We start from the raw sequence: 25522 nt of genomic DNA, 5'->3' as shown, positions 1-25522 counted from the left end.
GAAAATTAGCTTTTTAAAAACATCTTTCAGTACATTTCTTGACATAACTGAGACTCATAATGTCCCGTTAACATTGTTATTATCTCCTTACCTGTGTGCCTTCTTACTCTGAAGAGACAATGAGTCGTATTTATCCTTTAGAGAGAGGCTGTGTTTGTACTGAACTGTGAACTGTTGGCTTTTCTCTTGATGATCGACCTGTTTTTTTTTTTTTACGTTCATTTTGGCTGCATTTAGCATTTAAAGCTCATCTTTTTAAAATGGTGTTTACCCAGAAACTTGTACTATATTTTAACCTCACCTGCTGTATTAATTGTCATTTTATTTGTAAATCTCACTGATGAGTCTGCTGTTTTTCCATGTTTTGTTTCTGCCTTTGTACGATATTTTTTCATCTTTTCGTGAATCACATCGTATTGAATCTTGTCATAATCATCACATATGGAAAAATATAACAAATCAGTGAAAATTAGCTTTTAAAAAACATCTTTTAATACATTTCTTGACATAATATAAGAGTCAGATCTACTTACCTGTGTGCCTTCTTACTCTGAAGAGACGATGAGTTGTATTTATCCTTTAGAGAGAGGCTGTGTTTGTACTGAACTGTGAACTGTTGGCTTTTCTCTTGATGATCGTTTTTATTTAGTAGATCAAGGAGAAGAATTCTGCATTTAGCATTTAAAGCTTTTACCTAGAAACTTGTACTATATTTTAACCTCACCTGCTGTTTTTCCATGTTTTGTTTCTGCACATCGTATTGAATCTTGTCAGTATCGTGAAGCTTTCAGAGCAGATTCAGTTCATGTTGAAACTTGACTAACAGATCGTCTCTTCTTCTCTCTCTGTGTGTTTCAGGAGGAACCAGAGACATCGGCTCGGCTCTCACCAGGATGTGCATGAGGCACCGCAGCATCGAGGCCAAACTCCGCCAGTTCTCCATGTGAGTAGATCTGTGTATGTGTGTGTGTGTGTGTGTGTGTGTGTGTGTGTGTGTGTGTGTGTGTGTGTGTGTGTGTGTGTGTGAGGAACAGGTGTAGCATCTCCTCCCAGCTCTCCATGGCAACCTGTTCCTCCTCCTCCTCCAGCTTTCCATCCTCCATCTTTCCCTCTCCTCTCTTCTTTGAGTCTGACTTCATAATTATAGATAAATGTAATTATCCTGATTTTTATTAAGTGATTTATTGGATCACTGTTTTCCATCCTCTCCTTCGCCTCCTTCCTTTTACCAGCTTCCTTCTTTTCTCCTCTTCTATTCTTTCCAAGAGTCTGAAAACCTCATTCTCTTCTTCCTCATTCACCTGCCTTCCTCCTCTTCTCCTTCTTCTTCCTCCTTCTCTCTGCTCAAGTCCATTAACCGTTGTGTCGTCCTCCCGGGTCAAATTGACCCCGTCTGTTTTGACTGTTCCTTCTTTCCTCCCTTCCTTCCTTCCTTCCTTCCTTCCTTCCTTCCTTCTATCTCTTTCCTTCCTCTCTCTTTCCTCCCTTCCTTCTTTCCTCCCTCCATCCCCCTTTCTTCCTTCCTTTTGTCTTTCCTTCCTCCCTCCTTCTTTCTTTCTTTCTTTCTTTCTTTCCTTCCTTCTTTCCTTCCTTCCTTCTTTCCTTCCTTTCCTCCCTCCCTCCTTTCCTCCCTCCCTTCCTCCCTTGACTCGAGGAAGGAGAGAGTCATACAGAAAGAAATGAGATGATGAGACCTTCGGTTGAGTCAGTAAACAGAGACATACAGTAGCTGGATGATGTTAAACACACACACACACACACACACACACACACACACACACACTTCTGTTCTCCTCGTCCAATCATAGATCACTGCACAAAATCAGCCTGATAACGACAAAGTCTGATAAATATCAGGTAGTAAGAGGCTCTGCTGGCAACATCTCCTCCAGATTAAACAACATTTCTAATCTATCGGCATCATCACATCAGTGGTAAATTAATACGTTTACCTTAAAAGACCATTAAAATATAAGATAAGATTACAGTGAAGGAGTGAGATTAAAACAATGTCTGAGATATAAACAGAACAGCTGCTGTAGTGGTAAATAATCTATTTATTTTAAGGCCTTTTGCAGATTGTTCCAAGTATAAGCTGCAACGTAAAATAATGACATTTTTCCTATAAACAAGACAACATGCAGGTTTCTGTTCATACTGACTGCTTAATTTATAGATGTGTATTTGAGTTTAATGACCAAACTAAAATAAACTAAACTATTAAAAGACTAATTATGAACCCGTCCTTTAAGGTTAAGAGAGTTTCTACAGGATTCAACACAATTTTAAGACTTTTTAACACCATTTAATGATCATAGCATCCAAACTATGATAGAAAACATCAAAGACGACATGGTCTAGAAATATTTATATGACATTTTTTAAAGTATTTCCATTAGTAGCAAAAAATCAGACGCTTAAAAATTTAATATTAGTTACATTTGAGTGAAAGACGCCATCTAGTGGTTGTAGTAATTATGATCTGCAGCAGTGGCGCAGTTAAAATGACATAGTGCCTACAGCTCTAACTCTGTGTGTGTGTGTGTGTGCGTGTGCGTGTGCATGTGTGTGTGTGTGTGTGTGTGTGTGTGTTTCCAGGGTGTTTCTGGACTGTCTGATCAGCCCTCTACAGGAGCAGATGGAGGAGTGGAAGAGAGTCGCCAACACTCTGGACAAAGATCACGCCAAAGGTACAAAAACACACAAACACACAAATATCTGTTACTGTGAAGCACAAACACACATGAACACAATACATACAACACATTAAATACAATATCTGTGTGTATTTATATCATTGACTGTGTGAATATATATCTTCAGGTGTGTCGAGGGATGTTCAATCAATCAAAATGTGTTAATACAAGCTTTACAGTTAGTTGAACATAAAGAAAAGGAATACAAAAACAAATAACACATTAAAAGACACAAATTGAGACTAATGCATGCAAGAGAAAATAAGAATGATAAACAAATAAAGTAAATAAATAAGTAAAATAAGAGAGAAAAGAGAAATTGTGTAAAAAATGGACAAAATAAAAGATTAGTTTAACCCTCCTGTTGTCCTCGAGTCAAGGAAGGACGGAGGAAAGAAGGAAGGTAGGAGAGAGGGACGAAAGAAGGAAGGAGGGAGGGAGGGGGGAGGAAAGAAAGAGAGAAGGATGGAGGGAGGAAAGGAAGAAGGAAAGGAAGGAAGGAAGGAGGGAAGGAAAGAAGGAGTGAAGGAAGGAAGGAAGAAAAGGAGGGAGGAAGGAAGGAGGAAAGGAAAGGAGGAAGGACGGAGGAAAGAAGGAAGGTAGGAGAGAGGGAGGAAAGGAAGGAAGGAAAGAGGGAAGGAAAGAAAGAAAGAAGGAGGGAAGAAAAGGGGATGGAGGAAGGAAAGAAGGACAGAGGAAAGAAGGAAGGGGGAAGGTAGGGGGGAGGAAAGAAAGAGAGAAGGACGGAGTGAGGAAGGAAAGGAAGGAAGGAGGGAAGGAAAGAAGGAAGGAGGGAAGAAAAGGGGATGGAGGAAGGAAAGAAGGAAGGGAGGAAAGAGAGAGGAAGGAAAGAAAGAAAGATAGAAGGAGGGAGGAAGGAAGGACACTTCAGTCACATGATCACTTCCTGTCTCCGGAGCAGCAGACCTGATTCATTCTGACAGTATTTTTTTGGACTGTCTTTCTGAGCTGCTCGTCATCATCGACTCCAGTAATTCTTCATCATTCGGTTCCTGCTGAGAAACTCGTGTTCGCTCGTCTGTGGCAGAAAAAAAAAAGTTAGAGGAGTCTTCAGAAGTAAAGTCGACTCAGTTTATTGGTAGAAGCGCTGCGTTATTTACATGATATTATCTTCTATGTGTTTTATTAACAAGTTATAAACAGTACTGGTATACCACTACACCCTTATACTGTATATTACTTTATTTATTTTTTTATTTCTTTATTTCTCTCTACAGAGTACAAGAAAGCTCGTCAGGAGATCAAGAAAAGATCTTCAGACACTCTGAAGCTGCAGAAGAAAGCAAAGAAAGGTTTGTGATGATGAAGAAGTCTCTGCTGCTTCACATTTAGACCTTAAGTGCGTACTCACACTAGGCCCTAGCACGTTTGCCCCCTAAAATCCGGATTATTAGTCTAGTGTGAGGCAAGTGTACCGTGCCTGAGTACGGTACACTTCCCTGGTACGGTGCGGTTGGAAGAGGTGTGCTTAGGCTCGGTACACTTGGTCACGCATGAACACTAGGGATTCATATTTTTCCCGAAAATAAGACGTTTTAAATCCCGGGAAAAGAAGCCAATTTTCCAGGGAATCCCGGGAAATCCAACCATTTTTAGTGTATTATTTGATCATTATTAAGGCAAAAGAATGTCCATGGACATTATAATGAAAAGGCTAAAGGCTTAATATTAGTTAGCATCCAGCGTGCTGCGTGGACTTCATTACATCTGCTGCACCGCTGCTACAATTATGAAATGCTAAGTTTATTATCTGTGACTCTGTGACCCTCATAAAAGTCATATTTTACAAATCTGCATCATATAAACTAATGACATTCGTTAGTTTTACGAAAGTCTTACTTTTACTGGCGTAAAGAGTTGAATCAGAAAAAGAAGCTTGCACTTTTTAATCAGTGCGTTGTGTTAATTGATCGGCTGTGTTGTGTTTTACCGGCGCACAGCACGCCAACACACACCTGTGCAGGTTTTATGAGAGTAAATGTGTCGGAGGTAACCGTGCTTGAGTACACTTGGGTTTGAGGTAATGTGAGTGCGGGCCAGCGGGGGAGGGGGGACATCCGTGCTTCAGCCCTAGTGTGAGTGCGGCCTTAATAATGTGAATATGTTTGTATGAGTCTTATGTAGTAAAACAGTTTATGTTATGATTAAATCACTGCTGGTGTTTACAGGATGAAGCATCATAAAGATATTTGAGGATTTAAAAGTTAACATCATGTTTTCTTTCTCTCTTCTCTTTGGTGTCCAATCACTGCTCTGCTCTGCTCAGCTGATGTATTCGGTAAGTTTAACCTCTTATTTCTATATTTACTTCCTGTTTCTTCTTCTATAACACATCGATTCATTCTCAGGTTATGTTTTATGTTTATTGTAAAAAAACAAAAAAACAAAATCACATCAGCAGATACAGAAAAATGACATAAATAGAAATAGAAGAAAATAACAGAAAGGCTGCAGCAAATTGTTTTAATTTCCTTATAAATTAATATTCTGATTATTTTCTTTTTCTTGACTAATTTTGGAAAATGCCCATCACAAATTCACGAAGCCTGAGAATTGACAAGTTGTTTTGTCCGACCAACAATACAAAACTCTCAAATTTTATAATAATTAACAGTTATTCAATTCACTTCTCTTCACATAGAGCAGGTCTGGACTTTACTCTTTAATTTAATTTACAGAGACACAACGTTTCCCTCCTATGAGCAACATTTGGCGACATCAGCAAGAAACAAACTAAAACTCTCCTTTAACGGGAAGAAACCCTCAGGCAGAACCGGACTCTAGGTGGGAAACCATCTGCCTCGACCGGCTGGGTTAGAGAGGGAGGGAGAGAGGGAGAGAGAAAGAGAGAAAGAGAGAGAGAGAGAGAGAGAGAGAGAGAGAGAGAGAGAGAGAGAGAGAGAGAGAGAGAGAGAGAGAGAGAATCAATGAATGAGCTCATCATTTCATCTATACAGCATCATAACAGCACAACACAGAATAATGAGTCAACCAGCCTGAAACTTCTCACAATGGTCCTTCACACATTTAGACTGACTGACTGACGGCTCCAGAGGTTTGTTCTCTCGTCTCTCTGAGCTGCAAAGAACCAGAAATAACCCTCAAATTATTAAGAAGAGCCAGCCACTAAAATCTGTGACTGAGTGATGAAGTTACACCATTTATTTGGTCGGCCTAATGATACCACTTCCTGTATCCATTTCAAATTAAAACCTCTGACGTTTCATACAAAGTCCAGCCATGCACGAGGTTTTGACCCAATCCTGAATAGACTCATACATCTGAACTGCGTCACATCTCCCGGTCCTTATTGCTACTTTTACTAGATGGATTTGTTTGGATTGAGTTGAGTTTATATCAATGTACTTTTGATACCTAGACGAGGCAAAACGTGACACTAACAACATTGTTTAGTGGATTGGCTGGTATTGTAAGATAGGATATTCCTTTAGATGGATGGATGGATGGATGGATAGAGATAGATAGATAGAGAGATAAAGAGATAGATAGATAGATTTTATTGTCCTTTCCAATATAATTAATAACCCCACAATTGGGAAAATTGCATTATTACAGCAGCAAAGTGGACAATAAAATATAATAGAAGAGCAGCAATAAGAAAAAATAAATAATAAGTACAAAAAACAGTAAAAGATATACAATAAAATAATCATGACATTATTTACAGTAGAGTAATATTTGGTATTGAGTGAAATGATATTGTTATTGCACAGCTTAAAGTGAAAGTAAATATATATATGTGCATTATCTTATGTTACACAGTTGAATTGAAATGATTAATATACATGACAGACTACTAAAAACTGCATTGTGTCATATCGTAAACTCTCTGGTGTGAGACTGAGCTGGACACATGAGCTCGTTGTTGTTCCTGCTGACAAAGGACTCTGAAAGCTTCCAGCTTTTGAATTTGAGCCTCTAAGACAAAACAAACAGGACCCGGGATTGACCCGAGAGCGACCTCAGATGTGGCTGAGTCGCCCTCGCAGTCTGTAATTACTGCACCAGAGGAAACTCCCTCCGCTGTGGTATGAATGTCACGAGGAGGAGAAGAAGAAGAAAAACAGAGAGAGAGAGAACGAGTTTTAAAGAGTTGTGTTGAAATGAAATGAATGTAATCAGAGAGGAAGAGAGAGAGCGGGGGAGTGAAATGAAGGGAAAAATGTAAATGAGTATGAATGATTGTAATGAGAGTGAGAAAGAAAGATAGAAGTATGCGGACGACTGAACACTACAATGTGCCACGAGAGCGTTGGTGAAGATTGATGCTGATCTGAAGGTTTAACGTGTAGAAACTAGAGATGCTCGATATTGACTTTTCTGCCGATATCCGATTTTCTGATATTGTCCAACTCTTAATTTCCGATACCGATATCACCCGATACCGATATTTGCAGGCTTTTTACACCAGAACTATTAGGTAACAACATAACATATCTCCTACTGTTTGAATTAACATTAAGCCTGATTGTATTGTGATGCCCCACTGGATGCAAACATAAATGCAACATGGCTTTCCACATGTAAACACATCCATATTGCAAATTACAAATGTACTATCCGTAGGAGACACTTGGAAATAGTTCCAAACCACAGACATAAGCCCCGTTTCTGGAGGCGGGACCTTTTATAGGAACGTCCTCTCACTCGGTCCTCTCAGCTGTTGTGTCTCCAGCTGAGTAGGACCCAGATAGGACCCACCAGACTCTGCAGAGTAGGACACAGATAGGACCCAGATAGGACCCCAGATAGGACCCACCGGACTCTGCAGAGTAGGACACAGATTGGACCCCAGATAGGACCCAGATAGGACCCACCGGACTCTGCAGAGTAGGACCCAGATAGGACCCACCGGACTCTGACGCTGACGTCACAGAGGCGACTCGCCGAAAGCATAACAGAGAAAATGACGAGGAGGTAAACCTTCTGTTTGTGTGTTCGTGTTCATGGCAGTGGACGCTATGAACTTGTTAGCCACGATTAGCTACGGTTAGAGACCCACAAGTCTAGCGTGTTGTTGTTTTACGTCATCAAGCGCCGGTAAACGTCCTATGCTGCGTTCATGCAGGCTCGGAAATGCTGAAGCCTACAGAACAAACATCGCTTATAAAAACCTGATACCGATACTTCCCGATATTACATTTTTATGTAAATATCGGCCGATAATATCGGACATCCCTAGTAGAAACCCTTTAAAGTCTGATTATATTCTGAATCTTTCGACAAATTGTAAATTCAATTGTAAACCAGCCACACAAACTGGTTTACACAGAACTACTCTCCAGAGACTGAAAATGTGATGCTGTTATTAGTCTTTGTTTCCGTTTCTAAACAAACTAACATCACCAAACTCTTTATAATGAAGGAACATGTGACCCAGTTCATGTTAAGGGTGGGGGAAAAGATCGATACAGCATAGTATCGTGATATTCTGCGTGGCAGTATCGTATCGATACACAAACGACAAGTATTGATCTTTTACTGTATACATTTAAAATGAAAATTTAAGTTTTCAGTTGCTTTCTCCGTCCACTAGAGGGCTCTAGTTTGTTTTCTGGTCAGCAGAGGTGACAGTCAGCCTGCAACAGGAAGGTTTCCTTTGGGGACATAATTTGCAGGTGAAAAAAGGTCATGAATTGCAATATATTGCAATACATTTAAAATCGCAATAATATCGTATCGTGACACAAGTATCGTGATAATATCATATCGTGGAGCCTCTGCTGATTCCCTCCCCTAGTGCATATATTATATCCCCAAAAAGGACAAAAACAAACTATTAAAAACGTCAATGAGCCAAACTGTGATATCGGCTTTACACAGAACTACTCTCCAGAGACTGAAAATGTCTGTTTCTAAACAAACTAACATGACCAAACTCTTTACAATGAAGGAACATGTGACCCAGTGCATGTGACTCACTGATGTGTTTTTGTGGTGAAACAGCTGTGGCTCAGGAGGGAGAGCGGGTCGTCCACCAATCAGAAAGATCGGTGGTTTGATTCCCGGCTCCTCCAGTCCGCATGTCGATGTGTCTTTGGGCAAGATACTTAACCCCAAATTACTTCCGATAGCTGTGCCAATGTTGTGTGAATGTTAGCTTCCCTCTGATGAGCAGGTTGGCTGAATGTGTGTGATGGGTGAATGTGACATGTAATGTAAAAGCACTTTGAGTGGTCAAAAAGACTAGAAAAGTGCTCTATAAGTACAGTGCATTTAGCATTTCAACAGTTTTTGGACAACAACAGAGAAATAAGATACATCAGACTTTGGATACACGCACAACACACAATACAGTAGAGCAGTTCATTGTTGGTTTGGATCCAATCATGAGAAGAAAAAAAATGGAAAATTCTCCAGATTGATCTTTTAAGTGTTACATCTCATTGAAAGTAAAGCAGTAATGCATACATGAACAATTACACAGCAAGAAAATGTGAATATAGTCATAAAAAGCTGTTTACGAATAAATCAAAACAAACTAAATGAACCTAAACACACAATAAAGAGAAACAAAAAGCACAAGTGTCTGAAGTAAATCTGAACATTTCAAAAGCAACAGAGCAAACTTAACTCATCAAATCTTAAATATTAAAGAGAAAATAACGTTGAAACAAGAACGAGGCTTCACCAAACTGCTGCCACATTATCATCTATAATATAATATCACTTCGTAGTAAATTGTACTGTTTGTTATTGTAGTATTACAGCATTAAGAATTATTTTCACTGGAAGTTTATCACCAAGTCCAAGATTGTCCTCATACTTTTGTCCCTGTAGAAATCTTTGCATGCCTCTGTGATAAGATGGAGGGAGAGAGAGATGGAAAAAAGAGGACAGAGGAAATAAAGTAGGACTAGAAACCCAGAAGAAAGACTGAGAAAAACAAGATTCTATAAAAAAAAGAAAAAGAAGAGGTGAAATAAAGGAGAAGCAGACACAAGCAGAGAATCTGAGCTGATCTGAAATGATCTTTGCATGCCTCTGTGATAAGATGGAGAGAGAGAGAGAGAGAGAGAGATGGAAAAAAGAGGGAGGGAGGGAGGGAGAAGGGAGGAAAGGAAGGAAGAAGGAAGGAAAGGAAGGAAGGAGGGAAGGAAGGGAGGAAAGGAAAGGAGGAAAGAAGGACGGACGGGGCAAAGAAGGAAGGAAGGACAGGACGGAGGAAAGAAGGAAGGAAGGTAGGAGGGAGGGAGGAAATAAAGTAGAACTAGAAACCCCGAAGAAAAACAAGATTCTAGAAAAAAGAAAAAGAAGAGGTGAAGTAAAGGAGAAGCAGACAAACAGAGAATCTGATCTGATCTGAAATGATCTTTGCATGCCTCTGTGATAAGATGGAGAGAGAGAGAGATGGAAAAAAGAGGAAGGGAGGGAGGGAGGGAAAGGGAGGAAAAAAAGGAAGAAGGAAGGAAAGGAAGGAAGGAGGGAAGGAAGGAAGGAGGAAGGAAGGGAGGAAAGAAGGAAGGAAAGGAAGGAGGGAAGGAAGGAAGGAGGAAGGAAGGGAGGAAAGGAGTAAAGAAGGAAGGAAGGGGGAAAGAAGGAAGGAAGGACAGGAGGGAGGAAAGAAGGGAGGAAAGAAGGAAGGAAGGTAGGAGGGAGGGAGGAAAGAAGGAAGGTAGGAGGGAGGGAGGAAATAAAGTAGAACTAGAAAACCCCGAAGAAAAACTGAGAAAAACAAGATTCTATAAAAAAGAAAAAGAAGAGGTGAAATAAAGGAGAAGCAGACAAACAGAGAATCTGATCTGATCTGGCATCATGTTGCTTGAATTCTGTGGGAAACCAGGAATTACCCCCCCCCCCCCCCCCCCCCCCCCCCCCCCCCCCCCGTTCCCCTGGAAGCAACCCTGAGCCGCCTCTCTTTTCTTTTTCCTCTTTTTATCACCGGAGTCTCTGGAAAAGTTCAGCCGGCGGCTCGTTGCTCCGTCTATCAGCCGACCGCAGAGACCCTCGTCTCACATCTCACATCTCACATCTCACATCTCACTGCTCACTGGAGGAATCAAGAACTTTAATTACATGTTTACGTCTGTGCTGAAGTTCAGAAGATGAGATTACCAAATGATTTTTTTTAAAAAGAGGGAAAAAGTAGATCCCTTAAAAACACACAAAGGACTTCTGATCAGTACAGAAAAACAACTTAAACCTTTAACCCTCCTGTTGTCCTCGAGTCAAGGAAGGAAGGAAGGGAGGGAGGGAGGAAGGAAGGAAGGAAGGAAGGAAGGAAGGAAGGTAGGAGGGAGGGAGAAAGGAAAAGAGGAAGGGAGGCAGGAAGGAAGGAAAGAAGGACAGAGGAAAGAAGGAAAGGAGGAAGTTAGGGGAAGGAAAGAAAGAGAAGGAGGGAGGGAGGAAGGAAAGGAAGGAAGGAAGAAAGGGGGATGGAGGGTGGAAAGAGAGAGGAAGGAAAGAAAGAGAGAAAGAGGGAAGGGACGAAGGACAGACGGAAGGAAGGAAAGAAAGAACAGTCAAAACAGACGGGGTCAATTTGACCCGGGAGGACGACAGGAGGGATATACAATAATATTTATGCCTCAATGAGGGTTTAAAATAAAACAGCAGCTATATGTGAGTATTTAGTGTTCAGAGGTCTTCAGATAATAACGGCTCTATTAATATGTGGCTGTTTGCTGCAGGGAGGAACTCTGTTAATTCTTTAATGTGCTTTAATGGCTCGTTGGAGGCTCCTAACTATTGTTTTGAGGCTGTGGAGCGATGCATCGTGCAGTTTGAGGACATTCATCTTCGTCAGTGAAGTTCTGTTTAGTGAAACTGACGTGATTACATGTTTTCACTGCTGCTTAATAATCTGTCTGTTGCTCCCTGAAACCTTAAAGACCGTCACCTGCAGACCGGATACACTGAACCTGGATTATTATCACCTTTTAAAAACATTACGTCTTTGACAGAGAAGATAACAAATAACTGATGTTTAATCCTTTTGTGGCCGTTTCAGCATTTTATTTTAACTTCTAACCCTTCCTGAAGCTCTTATATATTATTTTCTTACTTTTCTCACTTTATACTGGATATTTTATGACTTTTTTTGTGTGATTCTAGTCCCTGTTTTGTTCTCTTTTAATGCTTTTCTTCTAAAACACTTTTAAAAGTATATTTTGTGAGCATTCATTTATGTTTGTTGTATAAGAAACTGCAGGACTGAAGGAAAGGGAGGAAGGAAGACAGAGGAAGAAGGAAGGAAAGGAGAGAGGAAGGGAGGAAGAAGGAAGTAAATGAGGGAGGAAGGAAGGGAGGAAGGAAGAAGGAAGGAAAGGAGGAAGGAAGGAGGGAAGGAAGGAAAGGAAAGAAGGAAGGGAGGAAGGACAGAGGACGGAAGGAAGGAAGGTCGGAGGGAGGGAGGTAGGAAAGAAGGAAGGAGGGAGGGGGGGAGGAAGAAATGAAAAGAGGAAGGGAGGAAGGAAGGAAAGAGGAAAGAAGGAAGGGAGGAAGGTAGGGGGAGGAGAGAAAGAGAGAAGAAGGGAGGGAGGGAGGAAGGAAGGAGGGAAGGAAAGAAGGAGGTAGGAAGGAAGGACAGACGGAAAGAAGGAACAGTCAAAAAAGACGGGGTCAATTTGACCCGGGAGGACGACACAAAGGTTAATGGCATTACACGTTCTTAGTTTTTATCTTATAGTCTCATAACTGTGTGTGTGTGTGTGTGTGTGTGTGTGTGTGTGTGTGTGTGTGTGTGTGTGTGTGTGTGTGTGTGTGTGTGTGTGTGTCTCTCCAGGCCGCGGAGACATCCAACCACAGCTGGACAGCGCCATGCAGGACGTCAACGATAAGTATCTGCTGCTGGAGGAGACGGAGAAGCAGGCGGTGAGGAAAGCCTTGGTGGAGGAGAGGAGTCGCTTCTGCTGCTTCGTCTCCATGCTGCGGCCCGTCGTGGTCAGTATGTTATATATAATGATACACAGCAAGATGTTTATAACCCCTACTGTTGTCCTCAGGTCAAGGGAAGGAGGAAGGAAGGAAGGAGGGAGGAAAACAGGAAGGAAGTAAGGAGAGAAGGAAGGAAGGAAGGAAGGAAGGAAGGAAGGAAGGAAGGAGGAAAACAGGAAGGAAGGAAGGAGAGAAGGAAGGAAGGAAAGAAAGAAGTATGGAAGGAAGGAAGGAAGGAGGGAGGAAAACAGGAAGAAAGTAAGGAGAGAAGGAAGGGATGAAGGAAGGAAGGATGGAAGGAAAGAAGTATGGAAGGAAGGAAAGAAAGAAGTATGGAAGGAAGGAAAGAAGGAAGTAAGGAAGGAAGGAAGGAGGGAGGAAAACAGGAAGGAAGGAAGGAGAGAAGAAAGGAAGGAAGGAAGGAAGGAAGGGTAAGGATGGAGGGAGGAGGGAGGAAAACAGGAAGGAAGGAAGGATGGATGGAAGGAAGGATGGAAGGAAGGAAGGAAGGAAGGAAGTATGGATGGAAGGAACTTCTTATTTTTCCGTTGGCATTACACGTTCATAACTGTGTCTGTGTCTGTGTGTGTGTGTGTGTGTGTGTGTGTGTGTGTGTGTGTGTGTGTGTGTGTGTGTGCATTAGGAGGAGGAGATGTCCATGTTGGGGGAGATCACTCACCTGCAGACTCTGACCGACGACCTGAAGACTTTAACGATGGATCCACACAAGCTGCCGGCCTCCAGCGAGCAGGTACGACTACGTATTATACTGATACTATTATTCAGGTTTCTGCTTCAGCCACATTTAATATATGTAATAAACTAGTGAGTCATAGCGTCTCTGCACAGCGGATAAAAAAACAGCTTGATTTGTGAGTGATGACTCCGACCCTCTGCACAGCTTCTTGTTAATTTCTCCTAGATATTTAGGATCAGTAGGACCTGATAAGTACAAAAACTAAGCATTGTCATTGAACAGGAAGTAGTTTTTTAAATAAATAATGTCCTCATATGGGGGAAATAGGTTTATTTTTACTGTAAAACAATTAATTCACCAGTGTACGGAACTATTTACTTCCTTACATTTACATGATTGACAATAAAGTCCCAATTTCCACAAACAAGTACTTCCTGGTTAGCAGTGTCGTAGCTTGTTGCTGTTGCTAAAATTAGTCAAATTTGTATCAACTACAAACATAATGTATCATAAATAAATGAGTTTAAACCATATGTTGCATTAAATCACAGAATGCTTGTGTTGATTGGCTGTGAGCAAGTCCGTACAAATAGTCATATTTTCTAGCTCTGGGTGCAGAAAGGATCGATGCAGGTATAGTTTGATGGGAGACGTTTCAATACTACTTGGTGACGATTTATTTTGGTCAATACCTTAAAGAGGTACTATCATATTTGTCTACTGTTTGTGTTTCTAGTCCAAATTTACCTACAGCTACAAAGAAGCGACCTGAACATGAAAATAGTGGATATTACCTTTAAGTCTCAGCTTTAGTTTGAGTAGTATAGAAAGTACCGGGGAGTTTAACATGACAGATTGCAAAGGTTTAAAAGTAATTGGACACTTAATTGGCTACTAAAGGTTTTTCTATGGCAGCTGTTTGGCATTTAAATGTTAGTTCATGCACAAAAATCATGTTTTTGTTGTTATCAACAAATCACTTTTACATTACTGCCTTTTTTTAAGAACTTATCCTACATTTTAACATATTCACTGCTACCTTTTTGTGCAGCCTGTTGCTTGCAGATATTTCAGTATACTGTGAAAGAGAGAGAGGGAGCACTGCTCTTCAAAGACACTGGGACATCTGACAACTGATACTAAAAAATCATTGACAAATTGACGAGTTTTTTGGAGAAACAGCAGTTGTCCTCGAGTCAAGGAAGGAAGGGAGGAAGAAGGAAGGAAAGGAGGGAAGAAGGAAGGAGGGAAGGAAGGATGGAAGGGAGGAAGAAGGAAGGAAAGGAGGAAGGAAGGGAGGGAGGAAGGAAGAAAGGAGGGAGGAAGAAGGAAAGAAATGAGGAAGGGAGGGAGAAGGAAGGAAAGGAGGGAGGAAGGGAGGGAGGAAGGAAGGGAGGAAAGGAGGGAGGAAGAAGGAAGGAAAGGAGGGAGGAATGAAAACGGAAGGGAGGGAGGAAGGAAGAAGGAAGGAAGGAAATAAGGACAGGGGAAGGTAGGGGGATGACAGAAAGAGAAGGAGGGAAGGAGGAAAGAAGGAAGGAAGGAAGGAAGAAAGGGGGATGGAGGAAGGAAGGAAAGAGAGAGAAAAATAAGATGTTTAGGATATCTATAAAAAGGGAAGCATCTTAATTACATGATGCACGATAACTGGCTCCTCTCAACACCAGCTTCCTGCAGCTGCCTCTGGATTTATAAAGTCCTCATTTCAGCTGCTTGCGTAATCACAGCCTCTTTGTTTTGCCTGAATTCATGATCAAAGGTGATAATTAACGTTAAATTAACTGTTAACCCAAACATGTTAAAAAGACCCTGAGATACAGCAGCAGTGAATCATTCCCTGCTGTAATCTGAGGCTGATAGAACTCTCAGAAATCGCTGACTCCTCCTTTTCTTTTCTTTTCTCTCTGCAGGTGATCGTGGACCTGAAAGGCTCCGAGTGCACCTGGTCCTACCAAACCCCGCCCTCGTCGCCAAGCACCACCGTATCCAGGAAGTCTAGCATGTGCAGGTTGGTTACCATGGTCACAGCAAGGCACTGACTCTGTCGCTCTGCTGCCTCCCTGTGGCTCAAAGTGGAACTGCAGCTTTAAATAGAACAAGTGTAAATTACTGATTAGGTTAACAAATATTTCTGATAGAAGTTTCATAACATTTTTATTCTATTTTTTATTTATTTGTTTGGATGTTTTGTTTGTTATTTTAATGTTATTGTCACTATCTAAGTTTTATCTTCTTATTCAATTTCATTCATATAAAATCAGGGAGGCCAAAATGTCCCAAATGAACATCATACTGCATTGAAGAAGGCTTTAAACTAGCGATTGAGACCATAAACACATTTTGAAAACGTTTACTGAGGTTAGAAATCAAGTGAGAAGTTGGTGAATTCTCCATTGACTTGTATAGAGACGGAAGTCCTTTTGACACCAAAACGGTCGCCCCCTGGTGGCCTTTTGATAGAATGCAGTTTTAAGTTACTTCCGTGTTGGCATCATTTCAGAGGACCAGAACTCCCCGCCTGTTTGTTGCATGTTTCATAGTAAAGGAAGAAGGATCTTTTCTCTAATATCTTCTTCCTCCTCCTCCTCCTCCTCCTCCTCTTCCTCTCTCCGTCCTACAGCAGCCTGAACAGCGTGAACAGCAGTGACTCTCGCTCCAGCGGCTCTCACTGTCACTCTCCCACCTCTCACTTCCGTTACCGAGCCTCCTCTTCGTCGTCCTCGGCGATGCCTCAGCAGACGCCGGCCCGCCTCTCCTCCGTCTCCTCCCACGACTCCGGCTTCATCTCCCAGGATGCATTTCAGTCCAAATCACCGTCACCCATGCCTCCAGAAACCTCGCAGGTACGCAGAGTGTTTGACACAGAACCGCTTATTAAGTTAGTGGTTGACTTACTTTATCCTTCCTGTTGTCCTCCCGGGTCAAAGTGACCCTGTCTGTTTTGACTGTTCCTTCTTTCCTCCCTTCTTACTCTTTTCCTTCCTTCCTTCCTCCCTACCTTCCTCCTGTCCTTCCTTCCTCCTGTCCTTCCTTCCTCCTTTCATTCTTTCCTCACTTCCTTCCTTCCTTCTTTCCTCCTTTCCTTCCTCCCTTCTTTCCTCACTTCCTTCCTTCCTTCCTTCTCTCCTTACTTCCTTCCTCTTTTTCTCCCTCCCTTCCTCCTTACTCCCTTCCTTCCTTCTTCCTCCCTTCCTTCCTTGACTCGAGGACAACAGGAGGGTTAAAAGGTGTTATGAGCTTTATGCAGGACCTTAAAAAAGTTGTATTCAATATGTTTTCATGTGTTGCTATGAAAAATAAAATAAAAATTCTCAGTGTATCAAATATGATACAAAACAAAACTCATAGATGCAAAGTGTTATTTAATTAATCTTGTTTAATTACTTGTCAGAAGGTCCAATCAACTATAGTTTCAAAGAATTTTAATTTTCTGGCAATTATTTGATGGTTCAGGCTTTATAGGGAATCTCTTTATTTAACATCCATAAGCTCCATTTATTGTATCCTGTCTGGTTCTCGCTGCTTAATTTAAGCTTCTCATTTCATCTGCTGAACCTGCTTCTTCCTCTCTGTGCTGCAGTAGCTGCTTCCTGTTTGTAAATCTTTGCTTTTTAGCTGCTTCCTCCTCTGCTTGGCGATCACTGCGCTGCTCTGAACTATGAGATGAAGATGTGCTTTATTAACCTGTGTGGTCGTAACTCGCTTTCTGCTTTTCTTCTGTCTGTGTTTTCTGTCTCTTTCTTTCTCTCTGTTTTCCTGCTTCCTGCAAAACGGCTGACTGTGTGTGTGTGTGTGTGTGTGTGTGTGTGTGTGTGTGTGTGTGTGTGTGTGTGTGTGTGTGTGTGTGCGCTCTGCATGGCTCCGCTGCAGTCGTGTGTGTCTCCTCTACCCTCTCAGTCTGTCAATGACGGGCCTTCCTCTTCTTCCTCCTCCTCTTCCTCACCTTCACACCATGAGCCACAACAGGTGAACATCAGCACACGCATGAACGAACACACACACACACACACACACACACACACACACACACACACACACACACCTCTGTTAGGTTTTTGGGTCAGCTCTGGTCTGTTTTTGTCATTTTGTGTTTAAAGGTGCAACATGGAGTTTTTTAAACATCGACACCAGCTGAGGTTTCAGATTAAATATTAGTCCATATAATCTGTCGACAGTGATGCTACTTTAATGTTTTCTACATTGTTTTTCGTTAACAACAGAAAAACATGTTGGAATATAAAATATTCAATAACAGATTTGTCATGTGACTCTTTCTCGTCTAGTAGTGAGATACAATAAATAGAGTCCTGCTGATCTACAGGTGGATGTAAAGCCCCTAAAAATGCGGCAAAGCAACAACAAAGGCAGCTAAGAAGAAAACTGTGATCTACTAAATATGGATGTAAATAATGCAAAGGACTTAAAATACTTTTTAAAATCAGCTTTGTAAATGTTTTATGAGGTTATAAATGCATTTAAATTAGATCTCAATGAAACAGAATGTGTTTTAATGAATAATACTTAATGAAAACAGAACTTTGGTTTGATAAGAAGGAAATTAAAATCAGGTTTATTACAAAAATAGGTTTGCAAATAAGTTGTAGTGCATGAAAATCTAACTAAAAGAAAATACAAGTACCACAAAACCACTAATCTTAAATAATATAAAGCAGAAACCTACAATTTAAAATATGTAAAATATGTTCTAAACTGAGCTGTGAGTTTAAATTGGGGATAATGTAATGTGCATTTATTGAGTTGGAATGTGCAAATGTTCATAGCACATTTCACAGTAAAGGTACGACTGGTTGAAGTAGACTGTAGACAGTTCAGAGCCACTACGAACTCTCTATAGTCTACTTCAACCGGTCAACATCAAAGCTTCTCTGGGAGATGGGAGTGAGAGGGAACGTCCACCAGTAAGCAGGCAAAGACCTCTGAAGGATCGCAGAAATGGGGAGACAGTAGCTGTGGATTAAGAGAAAGGACACTGGGATTACGATTATCTCCTCCCTTGATGAACAATTATGTATTTTCAGTTTCTTTTGTTGCCCTCACACAATATTTTGTGATATTTAAGGAAGGAAGAAGGAAGGGAGGGAGGAAGGAAGGAAGGAAAGGAGGGAGGAAGGAGGAAGAAGGAAAGAAATGAGGAAGAAGGAAGGAAAGGATGGAGGAACGAAGACGGAAGGAAAGGAGGGAGGAAGGAAGGAAGGAAAGAAGGACAGGGGAAGGGGGGAAAGTAGGGGGGATGAAAGAAAGGGAAGAAGGAAGGGAGGAAGGACAGAAGGAAGGAAGAAAGGGGGATGGAGGAAGGAAAGCGAGAGGAAGGAAAGAAAGAGAGAAGGAGGACAGAAGGAAGGAAGAAAGGGGGATGGAGGAAGGAAAGAAAGAGAAGGAGGGAGGAAGGAAGGAAGGACAGACGGAAGGAAGGAAGGAAAGAAGGAACAGTCAAAACAGACGGGGTCAATTTGACCCGGGAGGACGACACAAAGGTTATTTGACATGAGCAAGATTAAGTCGATTAGAGTTTCTAAATGTCGGTTTCCATTATTTTTCGATTAATTGCCCAGCCCTAACTGGGATTCACTGCTGAACCCACTCATGTGTGCAACTAAGAGATAATAACATCTATTCCTACACAATAGATAGTATAAACAGTATATTCAATGTGTCTCAATGTACCATGTAGAGTCTATGGGAGGGTTAGAGTCTTGTTGATAAGGCCAGCTTCAGATATAGGGTGAAGTTTAGGTCTTGAGCTTCTCTCAGGAGGAGTTTCACAAAGTTTATGTCCAGGGTGGGAGGAGTTGGTCATTAAACTCCACAAGGTTTAAAGTGAAAGGATACACAGAAACTAATCTCTGAACAGCATCAGATTGGAAATAAGCCCAGTTTTTAAATAACCAACCTTAAGACTAGTGAAGAAAAGTGCTCCATGTTGCACCTTTTATTCCTGTTTGTTATGTTTTTTACATCCTGTCGTCATTAATTTTTGATTTCTCTGCCTCTCCCTCATCCACTCACCTTCAAGTTGTCAAATGGTTTCGACCATCACGCTGCCCTCTGCCTGCACGGCGCGGTACTGCAGGCCCAGGACACCCACCTCCACCCTCCATACTTCACCTACTCCTCCTCCTCCTCCTCCACCACCACCTCTCCCATCTCCTCGCCCTCCTATTCGTCTGTTTCTCCCATGTGGCCGTGGTCTCGTTCAGGCTCCGGCCTGTCGGCAGACTTCCCGCCACTCTGCTCCTCGGGGCTTGGAACGGTCCCGTCGTCCAGAATCCCGTCCTGGAAGGTTTGATCCTCACTCTCCCTCCATGTCCTCCCCCGTCTCTTCTTTTAATGCTCTCCATTTTTACAATAACTTTTCTCATATTCATCCTCAGTCTTTGCTTTTCTGTATCTAACCTGAAAGAAAACAGGATCAATGTCGTGATTTCACTGTTTTTCTTTCATCTCATTTCCTCATCAGTCTTTCAGCTTCATAACATACAAACAGACCTTAAAACAACTCTAACTACACTATAAACCCTTTCACTGAAAGCCTTCCTCATTCAACTCTCTACTATAATAACACTCAAAACGAGTAGTTTCACATTCAGAGAAATACACTAATTCACTTTCTTGCCAGCAGCTAGATGGAAAGATAAATAAAGTCATTAAGATAAATGCTAGATCCAACATGGGATTACAGTTAGATTAACATAAAAGGCTGAAAGCAGAGAGAAACACCTGAAAACATCCACCTACTACAACCTCAAATACTACTAATAATAACATATCTTGTGTGTTTACGCCATACAAAAACAGAAATATTAAATTGTTCTAGTTTTATTTAGGTCTTGGCGTCATTGTGAGGTTGTGAAACATCAGTGGAGACTCAAGCACATTAACCTCCCTGTTAAACCCCAACTTCTTGTTTCTATGTCAAGGTTTTTGTCAGGATTAAACTAACAAATGTAACGTGTTAATTACTGGGTTTTAGATTTTGTAACCCTTGGACAGAGCCAAGCTAACTGTTTACCCATTTCTAACCTTTATGCTATGCTAAATTCCCAAGTTATTGGCTATCAGTTGTAGTATCCAACTTCTCACCTAACTCTTGGCAAGAAAACTAATAAACTTATTCCCCAAAATATCAAACTACTCCTTAATTTACAGTCATAATTCAATTGCACCTCCAATTTAAAGTGCTTTTCCTAACCAAGTATTGACTGATGTCTCGTCTATAACAATACATTGGTTCACTTATTCAACAAAAACCTTTACAGTTTGGTATTTTTAGCATAATTGACACAATAGAACACCAAACTATTTAATAGCCACAGCTTCAATGTGGTATTATAAGCTTATTTATATGTTATAAATAGAATAATACAGATTGTATGAAAGCCAAAGATCGAACATGGTAACCTGTGATGATTTATTAAAGCGTCACAGCTGGATGTTTTGAAATTTAACACACTTGTCCGTTCCTAATCTTGTCTTATTCGATCAATTAAAGCGATGAATCATTTAGTCTATAACATCTAAAGTCAAAAGTTACAGCAGCTCAAACTGCCCATAATTTAAAAAAACCCTAAAAACAGATTAAGTTTACGGTGGTTTGCACATGTCTTCCTGTGCAGGACTGGGCCAAACCGGGCCCGTATGACCAGCCGATGGTCAACACCCTGAAGAGGAACAAGGACAGGAGAGAGACTACAGATCCCAGCAGCCACCACGGCATCGATGTCACTACACCAGGGGAGGAGCTGCACGGAGTCAAAGGAAGCCACTCCGTCACATCACATAAGGTCAGATGGTGTTTTGTTTTTAACCCCTCGTGTCGTCCTCCCGGGTCAAATTGACCCCGTCTGTTTTGATTGTTCCTTCTTTCCTTCCTTCCTTCCTTCCTTCCGTCTGTCCTTCTTTCCTTCCTCCATCCCCCTTTCTTCCTTCCTTCCTCCCTCATTTCCTTCCTTCCTTCTTTCCTCCGTCCTTCCTTCCTTTCCTTCCCCCTTTCACTCTCTCTTTCCTCCCTCTGGCCAGGGAGGAGGGAAGAAAGGGTCTTCCCTCCTCCCTCCCTCCTTCTCTCTTTCTTTCCTCGTCCCTTCCTTATTTCCTCTGTCCTTCTTTCCTTACTCCCTCCCTCCCTCCTTCCTTCTTTCCTCCGTCCGTCCTTCCTTCCTTTCCTTCCTCCCTTCCTTATGTCCTTTCCTCCCTCCCTCCTTTCCGTCCTTTCTTCTTTCCTCCGACCTTCCTTCCTTCCTTCCTTCCTTTCCTTCCTCCCTCCTTTCCTTCCTTCTTCCTCCTTTCCATCCTTCCTCCCTTCCTTACTTGACTCGAGGACAACAGGAGGGTTAAATACATGCTCAGTATAGGTTCACATGGACCCATTAAGATTCACATGGTTTAGTGGCAGCTTTTAGATTTGAGCTTTGGGTTATTAATCAGGATCAAAACGGACTGTGGATTGACATTCAGGCATCTCAGTGCTGTCAAATGCCAAATCACAGGCAAACAAATCAAACTAATAATACATGTGTGTGTGTTTTTGTGTTTTTGACTCGAACAGGAGGACAGGGACGCCCATGAGGAGCTGGCCCGAGCCCTGGCCCGAGGCCTCCAGCTGGACATCCACGGCTCCAGCAGAGACTCGCTGCAGGGCTCCAGCGGCTACAGCAGCCAGACCAACACACCCTGCTGCTCAGAGGACACCATCCCTTCACAAGGTACACACACACACACACACACACACACACACACACACACACACACACAAACAAGTCATACTGCCATCAAAACAGAAGAAGTTTTACACTGGCTTTTCCCTTTGTCAGTGAAATTGGATATATGATGGGAATGCATTTGCTGAATCAGGGGTCAGTCCAAATATTTGAACTAAACTCATTAGAAGAGGTATCACCATAGACTGTATATAAGAAATGGACGTAACATCCGTGACGTCACCCATTGGTTTGTGGACTGCTGCTCGGAAGCCAATAGTTTCGGATCTGAGCAGCGCCATCTTGAAAATTTCAGGTGCATGCTGGGAAAAATAAAAACAGGGATTCTACTTATATGGGCATCAGGAGGAGCATGAGGCGCCATCCTGAACCTGTGAACCAATCAACCTGTCAATCACGACGTAGCCACGCCCTAATGCATACCCTGCTTTATCGTCAAATATAAAATCAGGGAGGCCAAAATGTCCCAAATGAACATCATACTGCATTGAAGAAGGCTTTAAACTAGCGATTGAGACCATAAACACATTTTGAAAACGTTTACTGAGGTTAGAAATCAAGTGAGAAGTTGGTGAATTCTCCATTGACTTGTATAGAGACGGAAGTCCTTTTGACACCAAAACGGTCGCCCCCTGGTGGCCTTTTGATAGAATGCAGTTTTAAGTTACTTCCGTGTTGGCCTCATTTCAGAGGACCGGATCACTTAACTACTGGTGCCAATATGATACCTGAATGTCAGGCAAAAATAATATGTGAAATTAGCCAAATTATTTATATCATGAAATATCTAATTAGGAAAAATTCAACCAAACTAAAAATCTACAAAAGTCTTCCAATGAATCTTTAGTACTGAGGTGATACCCATCCATGACCGTATGCCTCAAATCCACTGAAAACAATCTGCAATTTAACTGAATGTCAGATTACTCAACAGCATGATGTAACTGTTGTCTCCTTACAGTATCAGACTGTGATTACTACACTGTGGGAGTGGATCAGGAGGGCGAGCATCAGCAGTCATCAGACTTCGATAAATCCTGCACCATCCCCCGGAATAGCGACATCAGTCAGTCGTACCGCCGCATGTTCCAGTCCAAACGCCCAGCCTCCACCGCCGGCCTGCCCTCCAACCCCTCTGCCATTATCACCCCTGGAACCGCCACCATTAGACGGACACCGTCCTCCAAACCCAATCTGCGGCGCCCATCTGGAGGCCTTAATTTGGGCCCCATCCCCATCAAGCCCCCAATGATCCCGGTCAAGACCCCCACAGTGCCTGATCATCCTGGTTTCCCCAGCAGGGCGGCGTCAGAAGATGGCAACACGCCACGAACCCCACTGAGCCCCGCAACCACCCCTTTGTCACCAGGCAGCAGCGGGCCGCTGTCATCCAAGTCCAGTCTCTGGGAGAGCCAGCACCAGGCCGAGGGGTCCGATCCTCCCACCCCACCACCGCAGCCCGGTGGTCGGGTGTCAGAGTTTGAGCGCCGGCCTCTCCCAGAGCTTCTGGAGGAGACAGAATATGGCGAGGTGGAAGACTTTCTCGTGGCGATCCGACGAGGCGTCAGGCTCAAGAGGGCGATGACCAACGACCGATCGGCACCAATTATTCACTGAGACGGGAAAGGTTGGTTTGACCTGCGGCGTTCTGCGTCCCTGACTGAAGTTCAGTAATTAATCTCCTATAAAGGACACCAAATGGCCACTGCTAAATACCTGCGAATGAAAAGTATGACAATAGGCTGAATGCCAAGCAAAGGAGGAAGTTGCCCAGAGACTCTGATCAAGGATCAGTTTTGAAATGTCCACACAAAAAGGATATTTCAGTGAGTTCAACACAGAAATGCCAAATTTGATGATCTGATTTAATAAACATGGTCATTTTGCATTTGTGAATTACCAAGTACAAACTAATCTAGCTGTGGATGATTATGTAGCTCACTGTGTTCAAAGTATCTCAGCCTGTACTTACTTACATAGTCTGAAAATCCACCAGACTCCTTGTGACGAATTCATCATGAAAGAATATATACTCTTTGTCCAGTATTGGTTGGAAAATTGACTTGTTAAGGCCAAGAATTTTCTCACATTTCCTTGTTAGGGAAACTAACTTGAGCACTTCTCCTTTTTAAAAGCCTAAAAATCCCTGCAACCTCTTGCAAGTTGAAAACTGTCATAACCAGTATTGTGCACTTCAATAGTTCTAGTTGTTCCCATTAGAAGTTAGCACTGGGAACACGGACGCTGATTCACGATCATTTCCTCAGGGCAACTTCAGTATGTGAGAGAAAAAAAGAAGAGCGAGCTGTAACAAGATCATTCTTGTAGCAGAAATGGTGTAAAGGAAACAAACTTTAACGTTAATGTGTGTAGTATTGGGAAGAAAAAGCAATGAGACGATGCAGGTAACAAATGTTGGAAAGAGTTAACAATGGAGTGGAAGGAGTATTTTCAAAAGATCAAAGCATTATTTGTATGTACATATTTATATTTTGATGTGTTTGAACGTTTGTGTTTGTCATACGCTCCTTTTACATCCACGTAGTTTCCCATTTCCAATATAAAAGGTGCCAAAAGCCTGTGTGCTGAATTTAACTTAAATATTCTATATTTAATTGAAATTATGCTGGATTTTTTCTTTCTTCCTTCTTTGTAAAATTATAGTTAGGGCTTTTGATAGAGAATAAAAAGGGAAGCCTGGAAGAAAAATCTAGCTTCGACGCAAACTGAAAGAGTATTTGTATATTTAGGGTAGCATATTGAAGAGTGCTGTGTAAACCCTTCACAACTAAAAAGGAGTTTTTGTTGTTACAGTTATTAATACCACAAACAGTAGATTGACCTGCATGTTCTTAAACTTTGCCCCCAATATAAATAATCATAATCGTAACTCTTCAATTAGATTAATAAGTCGATTAACCCCATGATTTCCCAGCGGTGGATGTAAACAGTGTCAACAGTAGTGGATCAGAGGGTTTGTTCCGAAAAGCAGGTTTTGTGAAAACTCACACTTTAACTCTGGGTTAGTTACTGTGGTAATTGAATAATCCTATCATAAGTTATCATATCTTATTGGAGATTAGAGGTGAATATATCTGAATGAGCAGCATTGAAATAATGGGACAAAACGTTGTGTAACAATTCGGCTGCATAAAGTCTTAACATGTTCTAACAAGCATTTTCGTGACTAAACATCGAAATGTGGTCACTGAATGCTGTTGAGCAAAGATGTAAATGTAAAATAGACTTATAACAATGTATAATAAGTTTTGATCTAGATGCCTTTTTAACTGAAAATCACCTAAATTATTATTATTGGGTTGGACTCCGAAGTTGCAGTCATAGGTCTAGGTGAGTAATGTCAGATTACAGCTTCATAAATATAGTTTAAAATGTTAATGTATGATATAAATTAAGATTCAACCACTTTATCATCCATTAAAGAAATTCAATAGTGCTCAGGTCTTATCACCAAC

At 41.7% G+C, this 25522-nt stretch overlaps 1 protein-coding gene across 1 annotated transcript; it reads left to right on the top strand.

Annotated features, from left to right (window-relative positions):
- Positions 1-863: 863 nt before the first annotated feature.
- Positions 864-23663, top strand: LOC133996322 (protein MTSS 1-like). Its single transcript, XM_062435870.1, has 13 exons — positions 864-943; positions 2599-2690; positions 3935-4009; positions 4984-4995; positions 12463-12620; positions 13258-13365; positions 15222-15319; positions 15932-16154; positions 17209-17277; positions 19346-19612; positions 20946-21113; positions 21875-22031; positions 23008-23663. Exons 1-13 carry the CDS (start codon positions 894-896, stop codon positions 23661-23663), a joined length of 2133 nt encoding a protein of 710 aa, XP_062291854.1. The 5' UTR covers positions 864-893.
- Positions 23664-25522: the final 1859 nt, after the last annotated feature.

The sequence above is a fragment of the Scomber scombrus genome, chromosome 16 (genome assembly GCF_963691925.1).
Source record: "Scomber scombrus chromosome 16, fScoSco1.1, whole genome shotgun sequence".
NCBI classification, from domain to species: domain Eukaryota; kingdom Metazoa; phylum Chordata; class Actinopteri; order Scombriformes; family Scombridae; genus Scomber; species Scomber scombrus.
This window is presented reverse-complemented; position numbering and strand designations above follow the sequence as displayed.